Source organism: Sturnus vulgaris, chromosome 4 (assembly GCF_052056855.1).
Source record: "Sturnus vulgaris isolate bStuVul1 chromosome 4, bStuVul1.hap1, whole genome shotgun sequence".
Lineage (NCBI taxonomy): Eukaryota > Metazoa > Chordata > Aves > Passeriformes > Sturnidae > Sturnus > Sturnus vulgaris.
In genome coordinates, this window is record NC_142246.1 from 54,290,475 (window position 1) to 54,312,553 (window position 22,079).

General features: G+C 38.2%; 1 protein-coding gene across 1 annotated transcript in view; it reads right to left on the minus strand.

The window, feature by feature from the left end:
• Positions 1-1,842: 1,842 nt before the first annotated feature.
• MMRN1 (multimerin 1) overlaps positions 1,843-22,079 on the minus strand; it is a 39,575-nt gene continuing 19,338 nt past the window's right edge. Inside the window, exons 4-8 of the mRNA XM_014889806.2 lie at positions 21,009-21,107; positions 17,262-17,435; positions 10,765-12,744; positions 4,305-4,451; positions 1,843-3,197 (exon numbers count right to left, since the gene is read on the minus strand). Of these exons, the coding sequence (XP_014745292.2) occupies positions 2,776-3,197; positions 4,305-4,451; positions 10,765-12,744; positions 17,262-17,435; positions 21,009-21,107 (2,822 nt within the window). The 3' untranslated portion in view covers positions 1,843-2,775. The remainder of the gene's footprint in view (positions 3,198-4,304; positions 4,452-10,764; positions 12,745-17,261; positions 17,436-21,008; positions 21,108-22,079) is intronic.

Below are 22,079 nucleotides of genomic sequence, written 5' to 3' on the forward strand. Positions count from 1 at the left end.
ACAAAATGTTGCCATGGTTATTGAGTCACCCAAATAAAGAGAACACTGCTCACTCTGAAGTACAGAGGCTCAGGATAGCTTTGTGGTTCCTCACAAGGGCTGTGGACAGAGATGAGCATTCAGATTTGCTGCCTGCTGTCATTAGGGAATGCAAATCAGAGCATGAAGATGAAAGCAGGGGGGTGACAAAGTGTCTCAGGAACCACCTATCCTGGTTGATGCCTAAAATGTTCTCCTGGGATTTCAGGCTGATTGTTTCCTATTCTGTATAATGGGTAGGCTGACTGATTTTATTGATCCTTACTTATTTTTCAGTGGTTTGCATTGTGAGCCCAACCAGCTCAGGTACAGTCACAAGCCCATAAATAAGTTTCAGTGACTGATACAAAACTATCCTCACAGTGAACCATCTGCATTTTAATTTTTAAAGATAAAGTCAACTATAATTAGTTTGAAGACATCTGAAGAAAGATTTGAACGGATTGTTAAAAAATATAAAAACTGGAGCACACATTTATTATCATTTTAAAGTATTTTTTCCCATACTTTAGATAGTAAAATGAGAATTAGTTTCAGTACTATTTCTATTAGGGAAATTAGTCTTCTAAGTGTTACTCATACATATGTGGTGTTAATCCAAATTCTTACTTTACCCCAATTAATCTGTTGTCTTCTGAGAGAGAAAAAAAAGAGGGAGAAAAGAGGAAAAAACCCTATACAACAATGAAGAAATTATCTGATTGCTAGGGGGAAATAGTGCCTGTGAAGATGAGGACCCAGCTTGAAGGATTTAGGGGGAAGGGCAGCAAGGGCAAAGAAAGTCACATTAAAACAGAGAGGTAGCCTCTGGTGGGTCATTTGAATTTCATCTTCAGAGTAATTTTCATGCCATTAGGCCATAACCACAGCAGGAATAAAGAGGACTAAATACATTAAAATGACTAAATCATAAAAGGAGGGATTGTGGCTTGTGTTCATTATATTTGATAACATTCAATGATATACAGTAGGCTGAGTTAGTTCTAGATCAAATATTTTGAGTGTTTACAGAAAAAATGTGGAATGCAACAGGAGAAAGGTCTGTAGCACACTCATTCAGGATCCATGGTACATTGAGAACCCATTAATTACAGAGAAGAAAGGATTTCTGGCTTCAGAAAAAACCTCAAAAAAAAAAAAAAAAAAAAAAAAAAGTGGGCTTGAATTGAAAACTCTCATCAATACCTAACTGCTGTCCTTGACCACAAGCCGTGGTAAGATGGCCCCTGAAGTTGAAGGGATGCTGTTCAGCGCTGCACAGTTCTGTAGCTCAGGCAGCCAGCACCCAGAGGCATATGCCCATGGACACACCTCAGCACCACTGCTTCTGCTGGGAAATCCTCATTTCTGTTTGGAACAACCAAATGTACCTTAATGCATCTGAGGGAAGATATTGTGGATTATCTTATGCATATGATGACAGGAATTCAGCCATTTCATGGACATTCATCTTAAGATCCTGTAAGGTACATTAAGTAATACTAAGAAAAGAGCTCAAGATTCCTATATATTTTCAAGAAAAGCTCCTGATAGTGGAAAAGAAAATAATTCAAGGAGCTCCAAAACATTCTGTGCTTCAATAGATCGACATAGATCATAGTTAGATTTATTTTTTTTTAAAGGGAGTGAGACAAACACAGGGACACAGAAAAACCTGGTCAAATATCATTAACAAAGGCAATAACCAGAAACAAACCTGACCAGTCACACCAGGGGATAGGATACCAAGAACTGGAGCAGCAGGGGACATTGTAAAGAGTAAGAATAAAAACCTGAGGGTTTGTTTTTTCAGGCAGTCAGGCATCAATTAAAAATATTTCTTTATTGGATTGGTGCTTGAAAAATCACATACAGACCGAAGTTAATTTCATCTTGCCTCAGTAGCTAGTGACTATAAAGCAGAAACAAACATAATAATAGAATTACAGAACTCACACTAAGAAAATACTTTGGTTATATCATTTAATCTTGTGTACTTTATAGGTCAAATGCAAAAATCTGTGTGAAGCCAATATAACAGTGCTTGCTTAAAACATATCACCCAAGGACAATCCACCTGCGGTTTAAATATTTCAAGCAGCAGAGAGAATCCACCAAATTCATTAAGGTGTTTATCCTATGACTAATTAAACTCCTAAAAATACCTAATTTCTAATCTGAATGTATTCCTCTTGGTGTTTTTGCTGCCAGATTCAAAAAACTTAGTTTACTATCCTACCAGTTACATAAAAGATCATGAATCAATTAAATACTGCCATATCAAAGTCTGCAGTGGATAATGGTGGGTAAAATGAAAAAGAAATATATTTTTTTCCCAAACAGAATATATACATATGATTATCAATGAGCTAAGTAGTAATCCAGCATCTGAGTCATCAAAATCTATCCATTCCATTTTATTTGCAGTCAGGGTGTAAAGGAATGATCAAAATGAGCTTTCTCTTGAGAAGTGATTCTCAGCAACCTTGTATGTCTATGAAATGTAACAGCAGAACAGAATTAGATTTGTACTTCCCAGTCATATCAATATGAGGAAGATGCTTTGTTTTCTCCAACATGTGGACTCCTTGGGGTTGTGCACATGGCTACAACCAAAGAACATCTTGGAGGATCAGCACTAGACAAGCCATTACATTGGGAAGCACAGTGCTGTTAAAGAAGCTAAGTATTTAAATGCAAAGCTAAATTCACCTGCAGGTTGCTTCCTTTGACTAACAGCTCACATTTAGGACTGACTTAGGTACGATACAACAAGTAACCACTAAATGTAGTTACTGGTGGATACTTGGCTGCTATAGAGCCAGTTGCCAGTCTGAGCCAGACTTCCTGACCATAATTTAACTCTAATAAAGCATTTCCAGTAATTACTCTGTCGGTGTACTTGTTGTTATTAATATTTTCAGCCTGAAAAGTGAGTTTGTCTATTCCATCAATGACCAGGTAGCCAGAGGCACGTGGGCTAAATGATTCAATGGTATATTCAAAAACATAGACCCCCAGGTATGGAACATGGAACTTCCCAGTTGCTGGAGCAAATGAGGCACCGTAGTTGACATCCAGATTGTTAAATCTGATGGGTCCTGGAGTTGTCATTCCATATGTATGAGAAGCAAAAAAAGCCACCATGGGTGCATATCTGTATGATCCTTTTGAAAAATCTGTGAAGGAATAAAGAACAATTTCAAGCGATGTTACATTGTAAAAAAGACTACTTAGACCAGCCAAAAGACCAAAAGCAGATTTTCTGACATCATATCATCCCGTGGATGACAGACCTTGAGCAACTGAAACATAGTATTCCTGCATAAACACATCTTTTTATATTGCGCAGAAAGTAATTTTCTTCACAATTAGTCTAGGTGTATCCACCTGAGAAAAATTTAGCAGCAGCGAGGGAACTTTATGTCTGTCACTACTATGTTATCATTAAGGAATCTCTTTCCACCCTACACCCCCCTCCTAGTTTTCCCACTCCAGGATCTCTTGCGTTGTTCACGTGAGTGAGCTGAAGCCAAGAATTTCAGCACAAATCCTAGACAGTGAGGAGGTTTAGCACTCACGATGTTAAATGAGGGGATAAAAGTATATGGGTTTCTCTTCAAGCTGAGCCTGTACACTATCATTCCCTGCTTCTGTACAAATTATTTAGTTCACTATTTACATTCTGTCACGAGTGAAAATCAGCCAAATGACTGCTGAAAGATGCATAAAATTCACATTCCACGTGGCCTGGGTGTAAATTATTTATTTATTATGCTGAATAAGCATAATTTTTATTTTTTTTCTTTTGAATTGTTTCAATGGCTTCAGCCTTTGTTGATGAAAGCCAGAGGCAAGTGTAAAATGACTCCTTGAGGGCACAGTCCCACACATCCTCGTAGCTACTGATATTTGTAGAACATTTATAGCTGCATTGAGGCTAGTATTTCCCAGTGATGTGATTTTACCTCCCCCTTCAAAATACATGACGTCATGTTCAAATACATCCACTGCACACCCTCCCACTCTGCACATTTCAGCAGGGAGCTTTCCAGCTATTATGGCAGGTCCCAAACCAATTTAATCCCATCATCTGGTCATATTAAAAAAAGGGATCATGAGCCACCCATGGGGATTGATGTCTTCAGCACAAAAACAGAGGACTCTGCTGCTTGAGTTGTCACTCATTAAAGTGAAACGTGCGACCTCTGACCAGCAAATGCTCTGTAATTAGGCCCTGGGGCAGAGGCCTGGACTGATCCTGTATTGCTAAATTCTGTACTTGCCAACACTCAGGGAATTGTCGTTCACCAGCTTCACGCTACAGTTGACTCCTCCAAAGGGGTGGCGACAGGCACAGACAAAACCCAGCCTGTCATTGACACAGGTTCCTCCATTCTGGCACGGGGAGCTGGCACACGCTGAAAACTGCCCTGTGAAAGACAGGAAAACCAAGAGCCTCAGCTGTAATGTCATGACAGTGACACTTCCTAACTATGCAGTCTTTTTGGAAAGGCTCTTTGTCAATTCGCAATTTCTCCTCAAGTTCTTTGTGAACTTCAGACCCTGTCCAGCCTCCCTCTTTAACTGAACACAGCATACCCTCAGCTATCCTCCAAGATATTCAAGATTACCTGTAAGTTCCGAGTTCTGCTGGTCTCAGGGGGTCAGGTACATGCAGTAAGAAAGAACATCCTCCAAAGAAGATAGGTCAGGCTGCTCTTTCTGGACTGAGCTATCTTATCCTTGGGTGTACCAGAAGAGAATTTGTACTGCTGGTGTACAGCTTGGACTGTTTTGTCTATGACATTTTTCACCCAGGCACATAACAAACACTTCTGGAGAGTCAGGCTCCTGGTCATGAAAGGTCCCAAATGCTATTCCAGCCACTTCAAGTACTTGTCCATAAATAAGCCCCTAATTCCAGTATATCTATCCAGGTTGTTGTAGTAGTTTTGGATTGCAAGCAAGAAAAATTATACCAAACAGGTGGCTTTGCAGAGCACCCTCACTGAGGATGTCTTTGCCTCTGCTCCCAATTAGGTATAAGCTGGCCAAATTACACTCAGCCAATACAGACAAATCTGTCAGGCCAGTGCTGCTGAGCTCTGAGACAGTAATTACTGAGTGTAATTGAATAATGTATTGTCATAGCAGTTTTTTGAGGGGAGAAAATTCAGGTCACATTAAAAATTAAATATTGCTGTGAAAAATTCTGAACACAAAGCATTCCCAAAAGACATATTTTTGCTTTCTCTTGGTTTGGTCAAATAAAAGTCAGATATTTTAGAAAACAAACCTTTTCTTTGCCAGGAATTACCAGTAGAACTCTGGAAAGAGAACTCCACACAGTCCTGTTATGGTAAATCTAGGTTGGTAGGTCAGAACTGAAAAAGTCTTGCACAAAAGCATCTAGTTATTGCCAGGAAGAGACTGACCTGGATTTCACATACATATTTCAGCAATTCCAGTGTTATCTTCATTTTCCCAACCAGATATTTGACAGACTGCTGCATTAAGGCAAACTATTTCTGTGTGATATTTTAGTTCACTGAGCAGAATACTGAGGCACATTGTACAGTGACACTAGAATTTGTTCTGATACAGCATATGGATTTATAAACACAACAGTAATTCTTATCACAGAAAATAATGTCTATTCTGTAATGCCTGAAATAAAGCAATTTAGGACTGTCATGACTGGGGTCACAGCACAGGCAACTGGACATGAGAAAATAATGGTTTTCTTCTCGGATAATTGTTTGCTACGTCCATCATTGAAGTTATTTTTCACTCACATTTACCGAGCACCCACAACATTTCGCTGATATTTACCAAGCATCCACATATTTACCAAGTGTCAAAGGAAAGCAGAAAAGGAAGGAAAACAGCTGATTGTGCTGAGTGTATCATACTCCCAAAACACAAAAGCTTCCTGTAAGAGCACAGCAGTCTCTCTACTAATTGGCTTCTACTTAACATAAACAAGAAGTAAACCCAAGAAACAGGAAAAAGATCACTAAAAGGAAATGATAATGAGATAGAGACTAGCATTTTGGAAGTCTGCTAGGGAGTGATTTTACCCAAACTTAACCTTGGAGTTAATTCAAATTCAGACATAGCTTTATCTACATTATATTAACCCTCCCAGGGAAGCACTGCTTAACAGTAACAGGGAAGCTCCTCCATTTGCTAGAATAGGAGAAGTTGTGTGGGGGTTTGAGTTGAATTCGGATTTTCAGAGCAAGAGGCAAATACGGTAGATCTCCGCTGTGCCAATAATCTCTATGTAACAATGCTACAACAGCATCGTTTTGCTGCTATTTCTGGCTGAGGCTGCTCCTCTGCCCAGTATTTTCTCTTTTCTTGCTAAAGGGTGTCCTGAGACGCTGTGTCTGAGTTATCTCCTTGGGGTAAAGATGTCAGAAGGTTCAGATTAGGAAAGGATCTCCTACTAAAGCAAGTACTTTCTTTCTAATTAATGTTTCACAACTTAGTAGTATAGATGAATAAAAGAGAGAGACTATATAAATTAAAGGCTTAAATTGTTGCTATTACTAGCAAAGTATAAAATGTAGTTGCTAATTACACTTGGTACAGCAGTAATGAGAAGAGCCAGTTAATGCTCAGCTTTTCTAGTCTTTGAGAGAGCAGACAGACAGAAGCTCTTTTGGGAAATAAACTGTCAATGCTGTGCAAACAAATCTCAAACAAATAATGAAGCTCTGTCAGTATCTACCAGGGTGTTGTTAGAAGCAAAACAAATATTCAGCAATTTAATGGTCTCCTTATGGGAAGGATGGACTCCAGTAGTTTAGTTTGGAAATTCTTCTGACCAGGAGGTAACCTAAAAACATATTATCAATTATCAGTACCTGCTTCTCAGGAAGCTCTAGGAGCCTGGAAGAGCCTGGCAATCTACTAAACCACCCTGTTGGCACAGGGTCAAACTGACTGCCACCTTATAGTTATTAAATCACCTGTCTTAGCATCCTCAGGTTGACAGTGGGCAAAAAGCAAGGAGGAGAGAGCTCCAGTTTTGGGTGGGGCAGAGTGTCAGGGCTGATCTGAGCTGCTTGGACTCTAGCAACTCTGTTTCTCTGTTAAGCAGAGAAATTATATATTATAATTCCAGTGTGATTATTTTAGGCTCACCAAATTAAAAACAACCACAACAGTTTCATCAACCCATTAGTCTAAAGAGTAAATATGCAAATTTGAAGTGTATGTCACCAAGCTGAACTGGAATAACTAGCTCATTAGTGCAATTAAAACACAAAATAGAAAACATTTGAATTGGTTAATTTCACTGGAAATTAAGGCTTTAATGATAAAGCAAAAATGGAAAGCTTGCATTTCTGTCAGGAGTTAGAAATCTTGTGAAAACAAAATCAGAAATAAGACACAAAGAAAGTGAGCATGAAATGAAACTACCTCTCACACATGTCCACTCTTCTAAATACACAAATATAACAGAGCTTAACTCTCAGTTATTCATGTTGATAGGTGTCCTGGGGTACAATGCAAAAATGTGTATTCTATCACCATCTGTTAAAATGTGGGAGGGGTGGTGATCCTTATCTCTGTGGGAGATATCCTCTCCTGATGTGCCATCTGATAAGATCGGGGGATGATCATTCACAACCCATCCTTCCTCCAGAAGATATATTCCGTTAATGAGCCATTTAGTCCTATTGTGTGACTGATAAGATTACATCATCCCATTGGGAGATGCCCCAGCCAGGGCAGGAGCCAAGCCTTTCCTACCTAGATAAAAAACTGGGGTTTGGGACCCGAGGGCAGACCTTTCTACTGGATCCCAGAGGAAAGTCGGACCTTTTCCACATCATCGCTGGATCTTCGGAGGAAAACTGCACCTTCTACAGGAGCACTGCTTCAACAGAACCACATCTGTCATCCAGGAGGACTGCAGCCACCATTTATACGGACTGCTACCAACACCCTGACTGACAGGGTGTCAGGTTGTATTTCTGACTGTGTTGGTGGTTGTTTCTTTTATATTATTGCATGTATTTTATTTTTCTCTTTTCTCCTATTAAATTGTATTACTCGCACTGGTTTTACTTTCAAACCAACACAGGAGGGTGGCATAATCTGAATAAAGCAAAGCCCACAGCTAATACAAGACATGCAACAAGAGAGTATATTCACATTTGTAAAGCACAGCAGCCTCTAGATTCCCTAGAGAACAGCACTAATAGTAAGAGGAAAATGGGAACCTAGCTAAACTGCCCTCACACTGCATCACACATTTCTGTAGGAGAACAGTGCACTGGAAAGTAGGACCAGCCATAACCCAAACCCAAGATTAACTAAGTTACTGTGTGTCTATATATGCATATTAAAATATATATATGTTTTAATGTTGTCATCTCCTCTTAGATACTGAAGCTGTCTTAAGATAATCACTTTTTTATCCACCCTGGGTTGCTGTTGCAGTCAGTGTCAAGGGAAATGTTGGTGCTTTCACCCCTCATACATGCATTGTAGCTTCTACTTGGTATAGAACTTTTCTTTAGATCATTTCACAATATGGGAAGTCAGCAAAGTTTTATGTCCCTGCATATGCAGTGCAAATTCACATTGCTTTCATCTGCTTTCAACTAATTACTTCAGAAAGTATTTCCTCAGGGTCAAATCCTGAACACATTAAAGCAAATTAAACCCCAAATCTGTTAGAGTAGGTTTAAATATTGAACATATTGGAGTCAATGAAAATTGTCACTCACCTCTTTCTAGAATTTTTTTTTTTCTAGTTGAAAAAGGCAATCTAAGACTAAATACATTTTATAATTAGCCAATTATACCTTAGAACTTCTTGAATTTTTAGTACAGGTAGCACAAATCTCTGGTGGTGTCCTAGAACCCGAGAGAAAAAGCTTTCATGGAGAAGTAAAATCTACCCAGGCAGAAGACGGATATTTGTTAATTAGGGTAATGGTCTTGCTTCTTTAACTTACGGAAATACAATGTATGGCTTTGCTAGGCATGAAATTTGTTAAGTACAAAATCTCATCACCAATGAAAAAGTCAGCATAAACATTGCTGTATAGAAACCTCGTATAAAAATAAGGCTTCTCAACATCTGCAAAGAATTGCACTTTCTGTAAGTGAGCATATATCCAATGCTATCAAGCAAGTTATTTGTTAAATTGAGTATAAATAATAAATGGGAAAGACATTAATTCATCAATATAGAATGAAAATCAGAGCAGGTGGCACCTTCCTGTGCTTCAGGCAGGTAACACGAGTGATACTTTCCAGCAAAGTACATGGTGTGAGAACGATCAAAGATATCTCTCATTTTCTCTTAATTTCAATTTTGAACTAACATTTTGAATTTCCATTCCGTGCAGTGCCAGTAACAGACATAAACCAAAAATGACTGAAGAAGAATCACAATTTTGAATAGCAAAATATTCAAATTGCTTTGTGCATTTTTAAGTGTGATTGCCTCCTCTAGTAGCTATGTCCCTTCTCTAACTGAAAAGATAACCAAGGACTGAAATCCCTCAATGGGGATGACTTTCATTAGAAACCAAGCTACTCATGGGATTACGGCTTTAAAAAGGATCCTTTCCATTCATCATTGAGAAATGCTGTCCCTAGGACAGGAAGAGATGAAGAAGCAAAGTGGAAAGGAAGGAAAAAAGCATGGAGAGTGAAAAGGAGATTGCCCACAGCCTTAGCACACGAGCAAGAGTAATAGCTCTTATTATCTCTACATCTGCTTGCAATAGGGACCAAGTATAGGTTTAGAAATGCTCATAATTTTAAGAGCCCTTTACAGAAAATATTCAGGTCTGGATCTTCACAAATATCTGGACATGTCTCTGTCATTAAGAAACCTGCCTAATTTTAATGTGAATTAGAATAATCTCAGTATCTCAAATCACTCATTCACTCTTCATTTTCTGTATTGTGCCAGAAATTATATTTCCATAAAACATTACCTAGTGCTATTGATTTTCTTTCAAGTATGATTGCACAAGTCACAACTCAAGAGTTTGTACTTCTGTGAATTCATTCATAATTCATTTTGCATGATGGTATTTGAATATAAGTTCAGAAGCAGATCACACTCAAAAATTTCATTTTAAGAATGGCAGCTCCTGCTTAGCTGAGCTGCTCTCCAGGTGGACTGGAGCCAAATTTACTTTACTGGCTGGATTCCTGCTTTTCCAGGAACACTGCTGTAACTAACTACACTTCTCAATGAAGTCCTGAAGGAGCCAGCAAAAGCCTCATTACAGTCATTTTTGTTCACTAGCTTCAGGTTTTTGATACCTTTCATCATTGCTGACACTGAAAAGTATTGATGCAACTCCATATTTCTGTCTCAGCTTGCATATATTTTTTCTACTGAAATTGCTAATTGAGATACAGGCATAAAATCCTTGCTCTTTAGATTTTGTCTAAACTGTCACTAACTTTTCAAAGGTCAGGTTCTCAGCTGAGCATGTGTGTGCATGTGCGTATATATATATCTTAAACTGATCAGATGGGAATCTATTAAGGAAAATTAAATGGAGTGCAAAATCTGATAAGCAAAATAAATTCTATTGTAAGCAAGAGACTAATCTCAGGTTCCTCTGAAACACAATTGACAGCAGTCTTTAGACTTTTTATTTACTCTCAGTCAAGTTCTGCCTCTCAGTTCATCACAATGATTACATAAGTCTTTATAAAACATACCTTGATTTTTAATAGAGTAAAATGCATTACCTGGATCTATTGCATTATCCGTGTTTCTCTGGCTTCGGCTTGCCAGGCTCATGGTGGCATTTCCTGCCACTTTTTTTGCAGGGGGGGTTTTCTTTATTACTGGTTTCAGCTGCTTCTGAAGTTTGGTGATATTGCTCATTGCATTTACCATCAATATGTCAACATGCTGGGTTAAGTTTGTCAAAATAGTTCCTGCTTTTACTTCTAGCACAGATTCGATGAGCTCCTTGAGGCCTGTCTGCAGCAGGGGGATATCTGGCTGAGCCAATTTAATTAGCACAGGTATGCTCATGTTCACTTTCTGGATGCTGTTGTTGGCATCCTGGCACAGCCCCCAGGCCTCATGAGCAGTCCTGTTCACAAGTGGAATGACATTGGAGAAACGGATCGACTTGGCTTCCAGGGCCTTGATCCTGGAACTCAGTGCCTGGAGCTGAAGTGAGACCACCTGTTCTTTCTCTGTTGAGGCAGCTTTGGTTTGTTTTAGTGAGACACAGTTGTTTGCCAAAAACTTGGAAATTTTTGACTCTACATTCAGAAGGCGAACCTCATGGTCCTTTGAGCCCTCTACAGAGTCCAACAGTTTTTCTTCCAGGTGGCTGATATCCCGTTGCTGCTTTTCCACTTTCATTGATGTATCATTTAAAACATAGAAAACTCTACTGAAATTGTGGAGGATACTTTTGTCAGACTCCTTGTATGGAAGATCAGAAAGAGATGATGCTACTTGTGAACTAATTTCATAGCTCTTGTTATGAAGCAGTGATTGGAGGGATTCATTCAACTGTTGGAACTGGGGAATAAAAGCCAGAAGGCTGTCCAGTTCCTCAGCTCTGCCACAGCAAACTTTAGTCTCATTTCTTAGAGCATGTAGCATGTCTTTCAGTACATAATTATCTTGAATAGAATCAATAGCATTGTTTACTACTATCATGGTCTTGTTTAATCCATCTTCTATTTCCATGGAGCATTCATTAACACGACTCTCAAACAGTTCCTGATAAGCCAGAGATTCATTTTTAAGTCCTTCCTGCATTTTGGAAAGTTCCTTCATTGCAGAACTCATTCTGTTAATGACAATAGTGAGGTTTTCAAGTTTCTCTTTGAATTCTTTAGCTTGGATTTGTTGTTCATACTCTGAAGTCAGACTAAAAGGTACCCCTTGTTCAATCAAGGGTTGCAGGATCTCCATATCATAGCACAGGTCATTAATTTGCTCATTCATTCTGTCCATCTTATTGCCCAATGGAAGGAAGACATCAGAGAGACTCTTGTTTAGAACAATCACACTCCCCTGGACTGCTGCCAGCTGTGCTTGGAAATCTGTCCTGCTCCCTGACAACATGTCATCACAGACCCCCAGAACAGAGTCTCTCTGAATTTCCAGTGCAACACTGAGATTGCTGATCTTGCTGTCTTGGACTCTTAAGTCATCATAGATCTCCAGCACCATCATGCCTTGTCTCTTTACTTTCTCATGCAGTGTGATCATGTACTCTGTGACATTGTACTCCATGACTTTATCTGCTGAGGGGAGGTTTTGTCTTGAAGACTGTTCAACTGATAGCAGTTGTTCATGAGCATCTCTCATTTCAGTAAGGGTCCTATTTAAAGACTGATAATAAATTTCACTTCTTGACTGTTGATGCTCCAAGTTAACTTCCAAGGACTTCTGCTTTTCTTGTAATGCTTTCACAGGTTTGTCACAAGTGAGAGCCATTTCCTCTCTCATCTGCACCATATGACTCTTCAGCTCCAGAATATCAAGCTCTGTTGGCCCACTATCTTTCTCCTGAGCAAATTTATTTTGGGTTTCATTCAGATGCTTGACTAGTTCTTTTGTATTTTCAAGGTCACCTGACATACTAGACATAGTCTTGAAAATTTGAGCCATGCTCTCTTGCATTTCACCTTGAAATACTTGAAAATGTTCTCCAACTATGTCTTTGATTAAGTCATTAATATTTCTGGATTTGATACCTTTGGGGGAAAGCAGAAATATGGAAACAATCAAACCAACTATGTTAGTAACATCAAAGTTTTTCCCACAGTATGAACAAACATAGTACTGCACAGAGGTGAAACACACACATCCCTGCCCCAATTTACCCACATAAAGAGTAAAATATATAGCTGAAGAATGTAGAGGATGCTTACACTTTATATACAGCTATAGTGTTTGAGGATTCATCCCTGTTTCTACTGAAACCAGTGGGACTTGTGCTAGTATTTTGAAAGGGCAAACTCTACATGTGGTATCAACTTTGACCTCCTACCTAAGCTATTTCTGAGCACTGAAAGGAGGAGACCTGAGATCTTGCCCATAAAAGAGCAAGAGATTTTGCTCATAAAAAAATGATGTGTCCTTTCTCCACTAGGAAATTAAGGCAAAAAAATCTGCTTTTCAATATTATGGTCAAGAAATGAAAGCATAAATTATTACCTTTCTACTGTATTGTATGAGCTAGGTGATGATGCAACACACTATTGTGAGAAAGAAGCAAAATAAAAGTAACTTCCTTATTGAATAGCTAAAGTTAGTAGCTACAACTGCTGCAAAATGGAGGCATTTTAAAGGTAGGAACTCTAAGTCTTGCATACTACAACTCCTTAAATAGCTCCTTGGAATTCTGATCCTCAAAAGCACTAGGCTAAAATGAATGTGTGGGAATTCTGCCCCAGTGAACAACATGAAAATATGTTTCCCATATAGCCTTAGAGAGGTCGAAAACAGGCATAAAAGAGTACTGCACAACATATTTCAATCAATTAGAGCAGCAGTTCAGCTCTGGTGTGAGATTAGGATGAATTTTATTAATTTATTTTCCAAAGGTAGCTCCTTTGTCCAACTAGAACACCAAAGCATTCTTGGTTCAATTTTCATAAACACTATGAACATTTGCAGGCAGACTGTGATATAATGATTAAAGTCTTCAACCTCTACAATGCCTCAATGACCACAGGTTCTCTGATTAAAACTGTATTGATAAAGGCAGAAATTAGCTGTTCTCTTCTTCCATTTTCTTCTCAATTAATTCTACAGCCTGGAATTTATGTTTCTCTAAAACACTGAGGCATGTTTTGAAAACTTACTTGAAGGTACATTCTCAGCAAGTGCAGTAAAACATTAGGAAATCAGACCCAAGTTTGCTAGCCCAGGAAAGAGCCACATCAGAGATCTAGTATGAAGTTTCCAAAGAATTAAACTCCATTATTATCAACTGATGTCCCAAACGTCCCAGGAATTTTACATAAAGTATAATAAACAACAGTGATAATACTGAGATTACCTTTATTTTCTTCCTTTTCACTGCCTAAGGAGCAAGTCAATGACTAGACAGATGCATGTACATGAATATGCACATGTATATGCACACTGAAATATCTGAGAATAAAGGTGTCCTGGCAGCTGAGAGGAAAAACCAAGATCTGAACCAAGTTAAAAAACTGACACGTAGAAAAACCATTCCAAGTGATGATTTGGTCAGGTTTATGATGCTGAAAACTGTTCTGTGCTCTAAGAGACACAACGAGCCGTGAAGAAAAATTTAATGACTGTGGAAAGAACCAAGATTACTCTAAATCTTCTGTGAGGAATCAATTAAATTCGTTCATCTCAGCAACAAATCCTGGTACCAGACCCTTCATCTGGAGAGGTGTTCCAGAGGGTCTATCCCGACCTTTTCTTTCTGTGACAGCCAAGAAGGTGCCAGCCTCACTCTTTGCTATTCCTTGGAGAGTGAGTGCAGTATGGAGCTCAGCTCTGGCTTTCAGGTGCTCCCATTACCAGGGGAGTGTGGAGCCTGATAAACCAAACAGCTTTGAGTTTCTCTCCACCCTGCTTTCTACCTAGGACAACTGGGTAGCTCATCAGCAAAGTGCAGCAGGGGCTGTGGGACCACACTTGTCCACACAAAGACCTGACCCAAACTTGGTGACAATGTGGTATATTGTTAAGCTTGAGCTGCAAATACTTGTGTGCACTCATGGATGTAACTCAATTTCTCTGTTGCTCATTTTGAAATAGAAAGGTCCAATCTACCTGTGAATGTTAAAGATCTCTTGCACATTTTATGAGATTATAAATTTTAATTTTAGCTTCCTGGCTGAAAACCAAAGGGTATAATTACTCTGTGTCAACATATACTCTCTTTGCAGTTTCAATTATTTGAAGAATAATGTGCAAAATAAATGTATATACACAGGAGACTGAATTGAGGTTATATATGTAGCTGCAAATGACATTTCTGACTTGGAAGTGATTAACACTCCATTATTGAGTTCATTTTGAAAGGAGTGTACATTTTAATAATGAAGAGGAAAGGTGTGTTTACTAATGAAGAGGAAAGGTGTTAAATATGGAGTAAAAGGATGAAGAAAAGAATAGCAGGAAGTAAGCAGAGTTTCTTAAATTAAAAAGAACACAAAATTATTTTCCCTAAGTAACAAATGGGAACAGCTTCCTGAGTACTGAAAGCAATTTTTAAAATGCACAACAGGTTTCATTAACAAAATAGAGGAGCATATCAGATACCCCAGTGAGTATTGCCCTCTATCAACAGGTATGTTTGTGCCACCAAAGCCATAGATGAAACAAAGAGTTAAAGACTTTTAAAATTGTATTGAATTGTTTGGTCACAGAATCAGACCTCGCTCCTAATAAATCCTGATACAAAGCTGGGCAGAACATTACAATTTATGTGATAAGAAGAAAGGTGATGTGTGGACTATGAGCAAAGGACCTAGCATCACAGGAAGGAAATGGAAAAGTAGGTGAAGAATGAAAAAGTCTGAATAGCATGAAGCAACTACAGACTTAACTGTGCTTCAAAAGCAGCTTGCTTCAGGACGTCAGTACTACTGGGAAAGTTGTGCTTTGCTTCAAGTGAGCTGCTGAGAGTAATTTTTAGCAGGGCAGAGTGCCCAGTGTTACAGGACAGTATGGAAGGTCCCTTCAGATCCTGCTACTTTAGGATGCTGTTTATGCATTTGAATAAAACTGACTGGTATTTCCTGGATAGAAATTGCAGTTGCCATTTGTCGTTGTACATACAAGCCAACAGACACACTAACCTTTTCTTCTCCTCTCCTTTCCTCATTCCTGCTGTTTACCTATGTAGAAGCCAAGAATAACCTGTGTTGAAATGCTCATAATTAGAGCCAAGGAATGTAGTTGATAGCATCTTTTTCATTGGAGCCACTTGATTCAGAAGATTAATCAAAAAAGGGACATCAGTTGGAGATTTTTTCTGAGCAGGTGTAATATAAAACATTGCAGGTAAAAACAATAAAGGCTTGAAACACATTTTAAAAGAAGGGGGGTTTTGAACAGCATATTTTAATTAAGACTTAGATCCTGAAATACAGATAGGGAGGGCAGAAGCAGAAACATAGGATGCTGAAAAATACCTCTTAGACTGGCATGAAAATGACAGCAAGAACGAGTGGAATATAAAAGGAAAGAATGAGGAGAAAGCAGAAGGGAAATGGAAAATATTCAAAGACAAATTAAATGTGCACCCAAAGGTCAAGAATGCCACCTAGCAATATGTGGAGAGGTGAAAGCAGGTCACCGATCAAGAGATGGAATAAACTTGCATACAAGAGAGCCATCTAGCATGAGGCAGGAACAGCTCAGGAGACAGAGGACTGAAAACACAAGAAATGGGACATTACTTGGTAAATTTGAGGGAGATGAAAAAAACGCTTATTATTTCATTCAGTTTTATCTCAATGTAAGGAACTCCAGAACCTCTGTTCTATTTTCAAATAGTAGAAAAGTCATTGAATTTTTAAGTATAAAATATGGTTTGGAGAATATTCTTGAAAAATAAGAAAAATACTGCACATTGAGGAAATGAAAGTTTCAGTCTGAATCTACTTGTTAAGCAACACTTTTATCTGGGTAACACACAGATCCTGCTGCAGGATTCACAACAAATGGATGCATAATCCTGCTGGTGCTCCTGATCTCTAGCTGTGCCTTTCTCATATACTGAACTCGAGTACAGGTGTTTATCAAAGATAGCCTAATAAGATCAGGGACAAATTATTCAGCAGAATGTTTGCTGTATTGTAAATACAACCACCACAGAATTCCTTATAGTTTGCCCTGTGTGTGTGAATTATGTATTAAAGAATATTAGTTAGACTTGGTAGCAAAACAAATACTACATCTGTTACTGGCTGCTAGATAAACAAAAACAGACATAAGAATATTTGCAGATGCTCTAAGTAAATCAAAATGCCTTGATAGTGGCTTAAGCTACCATGTAGATGATGAAGCACCCAAGAATATAAATTTTTTGTCTATATGAAAGACACCATAGCAAATGTTGAAATAAACAAATTCCTCTCTTATGAAATGAAATTTTCAAAATTAGTTCTCCCTACAAGTATTGAGTAATAGAGTAGGACAGTCTATGAAGATTTTTAGCTTTTTGTCTTTCCTGACACCTCTAACTGGGTGAGTGATTACATTAATTTCTTTTTCTTACCTTTTAGAAAAGACTGGAAGTCTCTGCCCTTATCTTCATTGATTTTGCCTTCCAGAGAAGAAAGCATCTTGCTCACATCATTCATTGCAGCAGCAATGCTGTCAACCTTCTTCTGTAGAAAAGTCAGTTTCATCTCCTGACTGCTAATCTTCTCATTTATTTTTTGAAAAAGTGCTTGGTCAGGGAACAAAATGAGGAAAAAAACCCAACAAGTACTTTTAAATATTGTGGAGTGAATAAAAAAAGAGAAGGTATAATTGACTGAGAGACATTAGCTAAAAGTGGGGTGAAAAGTTTCTGAATTATTAGTTTTGAGTGAATCATCTTGATTTTTGTCATGTATCATGTATTAGTGAGATTCAGCAGCACAGCAGTTACTAATTACTGAACCATATGTATCCATTATAAAGTATTTATGATTCTACAAGAGTATTCTGAATGGTTAGCTTATTTTAATCAACATAATGCCATTCTTCCTCCACCTAGCACCCTACAGGGTATTCAGTTAACTCTCATTTAGTCAATCTTCTTTAACACAGTCACAAAAGCATTCATTTTTACTTACCATTTATAACACAACTTCGCGAATTTACAAGACTTATGTCTGAAGGAATACATCATCTTTCCATTGTGTGGGTCAAAATAAAGAATTATTCAACATAGCAGCAAGGCAGAAAAACAGCTAATAGATAAATTACTTCGGAATAATGATTAGTCTATCATTAAAAATAGAAGCTTAACCTGCAAAATCGAGTTTATTTTAAAACCTACCCAAATTGTTCTTGACACTTGCAGTCTCTTCAGGAAATAAAAAGGCCTAGATGGATGCTTTTAAGATGCCTTGATGTTGAAAATTAGGACTCCACATTACTTGAGCCAGTCATCTGAGTTTGACAGGTAACAGATATCAAACTTACTCTGGGATTTTCAGAAGATGATGATAAAATTAGATGTTTGAATTCCTGTAAGCAAAGCTAGAAAATCCCCGTCAATAATTCAGCCTAAACAGCCTATGTTTGGCATACGATATCCCAAATGATCTGGGCTATACTGTAACTTAATAAACTGCTATGGAAGAGATTCTTTAGCATTGCATATGAATATTTATTACTGTAAGTTTACAGTATTGCTATTGATCCTTTGTCACTTTTCGTTACAGAATCAGTGTCTACTCTATGGCAGCAAACAGCTCTAATCAGAAATCAGATCTAAGTACAGGGGTCTAAAGGTTCCAAAAAAACCCAAGCAAGATATATGCAAAAGGGCATATTCTTCTGATGACCTGTATTCTTGAAAATTCTAGTATGGAAAGGTTCATACAGATGCAGATGAAGCAGGCCAACACCCATGAGAATGTTGTCTGTAGAGGCATGTTGGCTGTAAAGGCCATAACAGTAAGAGCCTGGAGAGTAAGGCTCCTTTAGGTGAGGATGTTAGGTTTTCCAACTGTGTTCTCTGCTCAAGGTATCTACTTACACAGATAATAAATTGTTTCTAACTCAACCACCTCGCTTAGACTCTGGCAATTCCTATGTCTGGCACTACAAAGACAGGCCATTGACAGACCATTGTCTTCATAATACAGCTTCGTGAGAGACAAACAGGTCTGGACACTTCTGCTTGAATTGTTTCTATGAGAAAAGGATTTGAATTCATTAGTGGCTCATGCACAGTCACCCAAACTGATAACTAACCTGCAGGGTGTAATGCTTTTTTTTTAGCCTGGTTTCTATCAGCTCCCACCGAGGGAGGAAGAGAAGGTAGATGAACCTGAAAGTGAGTTTTTATGCCTGAAAGTGGCACGGCTGCCTAGTGGGAGCTGGGAGCAGAACCTGGCTTGTAGAGCCATAGCAGGTGCTGATGGAATGACAGACCATGGCAGGGTTGACAGCCTGAACAGGTCTCTCTCTTTCTAGACTGACCCAATTTGATTTTAAAATAAATGAAAAGCAATTAACATGGAGGTTAGAGATTCCAATTTCAGATTTATTTCTCAGAGCATAATTCCTACTAACAGAAGTGGCATGTCTCAGAGCTCTATTGATCAAGCTCACTTTTTCATAATAGGCTCTGTCTGCTTTACTAAACATCCTCCTCCCTCCAGCCCTGAGAGACTTGGTTGCTCACACAGTATCACCAAGGCATAACAGCCTAATTCCCTTTGAAAATACCACTCTATATCTCCATGCCAGACTCAACCTTTCCCTCTCTTTTTCTTTCTGTCTATCTAAAATAAAGCACATACATACATATAAGTACATACAAGTGCAAAATCTCCGTAAAACTCTGCAGCAATCTTAATTATGACATCCTGTTCTCTCAGCATGCATTATAGCCCACAAGAAGGTATTTAAATCCACAAAACACAGACCTGAGAATATAACCTGCCTTATTTATTTGCTTCAGTAAAATGTTTCTGGATATAGGCCAATAGGTGAGTGACAACAATGCCACAGCATGGAACCACTGATGGCTATACAAAAAGCCAATGTAGCCAAAAACAACAGAAGGTAAATTCAAAAGAAAAGGAAGGTCGTAAGAAAGTTCAAGGAATATGCTTCCATTAAGCAGTCCTTCACATCATGGCCCTTTTTTGGCTCCTCACCATGAAAAGTACATTTTTCAAGTAGAAAAGGGCCACCAATCAAGACCAGGTGCATGTGGCCAAAGTCACGTGCTGCCTCCAAATATCGTGAGCATTGCAGGATTTCCCCACGACCAAAACTGGGACTCTGGCTGCCCTTGGAGCCCCAAACCCCACCTCTGACCTGACCCCCAGACACTGGGGGTATGAGGTTTTACCCCCATGATAAATGGTCACCCTTTGTGTCACAGCACATGTAGCCGACAGCGTGGTGCCGCTGACTAAAATTGCAAACCTCACAGGATTTCACCCAGAACAAAGCTTCAGAAATTAGTGACCAAAACGTGGAGAAGCTTTTCACACAGCAGTCACCTAACACAGGTTCTCGATACACATCACTATTTGAATACATCTTTTTTGTTACTGATCAGCTATTACAATTCTTATTTTTCTATACATATTTTTGTGAGACAACACTGACATTATATTCCAAAAACATAATATCCAGATTCTGTAAAGTAAACACGATAATGAGCAAATGCATAAGGCAATAAGAAATACTCTAAAGCATCTCTGGTATAAATGTTTAAACTACTGCTATATTTCTTAGTTACTTGATCATCCTAGACATAGTAGCTTAAAAAACTCCTGAGCTGCCCTTGTTAAGGTCTGAAACATCTTTGTACTGATTTTGAATAAAGAACCAATTTTTGTAGGAAAATGTATAGCAATAATCACGTATTCAGATAGTCAATAACTTCATTACATTTTCTTCTATGTGCAATGCTGGTCTATACTATCCTGTATTTGGGCTGGAGTTTTTTGCTCTGTTTTTTGATTTCATTTTCTCTTTCCTTTTCTTTTTTTTTTTTTTCTCTTGGTAATTAATCTATTGTATTCAATGACATAATAGTTTATATATTTCTATACCAAATACTTCCCTGGTTTTAATTTAGGCACAAAACCCTCTAATTTCTAACCTGCTGGTACATTTAAATTCAGTATCTTCTGCCCATCTTTATCAGAAGAGCAAACCACTGCACCATGACTGATAGAAATTGACATTGCATTCAGGTCCCTTCAGTAGGCAGAGACTTTCCTCAAATTGTTTTTGCACTGATCTCGGTGACTGGGTAGAGGTGAGAGCAATTTTAACAACTGACCTGGCCCACTGGGGTCCTGTAGAGCTCCTGGTGTCCTCTCACCAACAGTTCTGCTGCTTTCAGCCTGGTTGCTGTGTAGAACTGATTGCTGCTCTTGAGCTAGAGAAGGGAGAAAGAGGAAAGTAAAGGATGTGAGTGAACCACAGAACATGAAAATTGGGATGATTGCATAACAATTTTTTTCTCTCTTTATTCTGTAGCAGCTGTACCAAAGCCTAATCATCTGCAGTGACTCCTATCTGTTCCATCTAACATGGGACCACATCGCTGAAGATGTTGACTGGTTTTATGAAAGACTTCTCAAGACTGGCAGGGGCTCATGTTAATATCAAAACATCAAAATTTGCTTTATAATGAACAGAATTTTTAAATGCACAGGGCTAAAAACTCTAGAGGAATATTTTAGAAGTATATAAAACAGCAGTAGAAAGGCAATACAGAGAGTGTCAGCTGTAAAGTTAATTAGGGTTTTTTTATGGTTAGAAAATTAACCAGGTTTGTTGACACTGATTTTTTCAGTTGGTTTTTTTTGTTTGTTTTTGTTTTGGCTTTTTTTTTTTTGTTTTAATTAATTTTTTTTTTTACAGATTACACAGATCTTCCACCATGGAAATCATACTACTGAAGACAATGATGATATTACATTTTTGCAGCACCTAAAAAATTAAAAAAATTTCAAAACATAATCAAATTCTAAGTTCCAACAAATATCATCTGAGATATACGGCTGATATACATATAAAAAAACTTCACAGAGGAGGCAGTTTTGCAAATATTTTCTCTGGTAATGGCAGATGGGATTATCTGTGCTTATTTTACATTTCAGACCAAAAGATCCAAAAGCAATTTGCAAATAGCTGGATTAACATTAAGTCAATATCACAGCTGGAGAAACTGAGATCCAGAGAGTTAAGTGCCTTCACTCACAAAAAAAGTAGTGAACTGATCTGGGAACTGAACTGAGATTTCCATATTCTTGACATAGATTCTCCACATGGTGTTGTTTTCATTTCATTATTTTTGTAAAAAAAGAAAATGTGTACAAATCAGGTAATAAATTTGCTAGTGTAA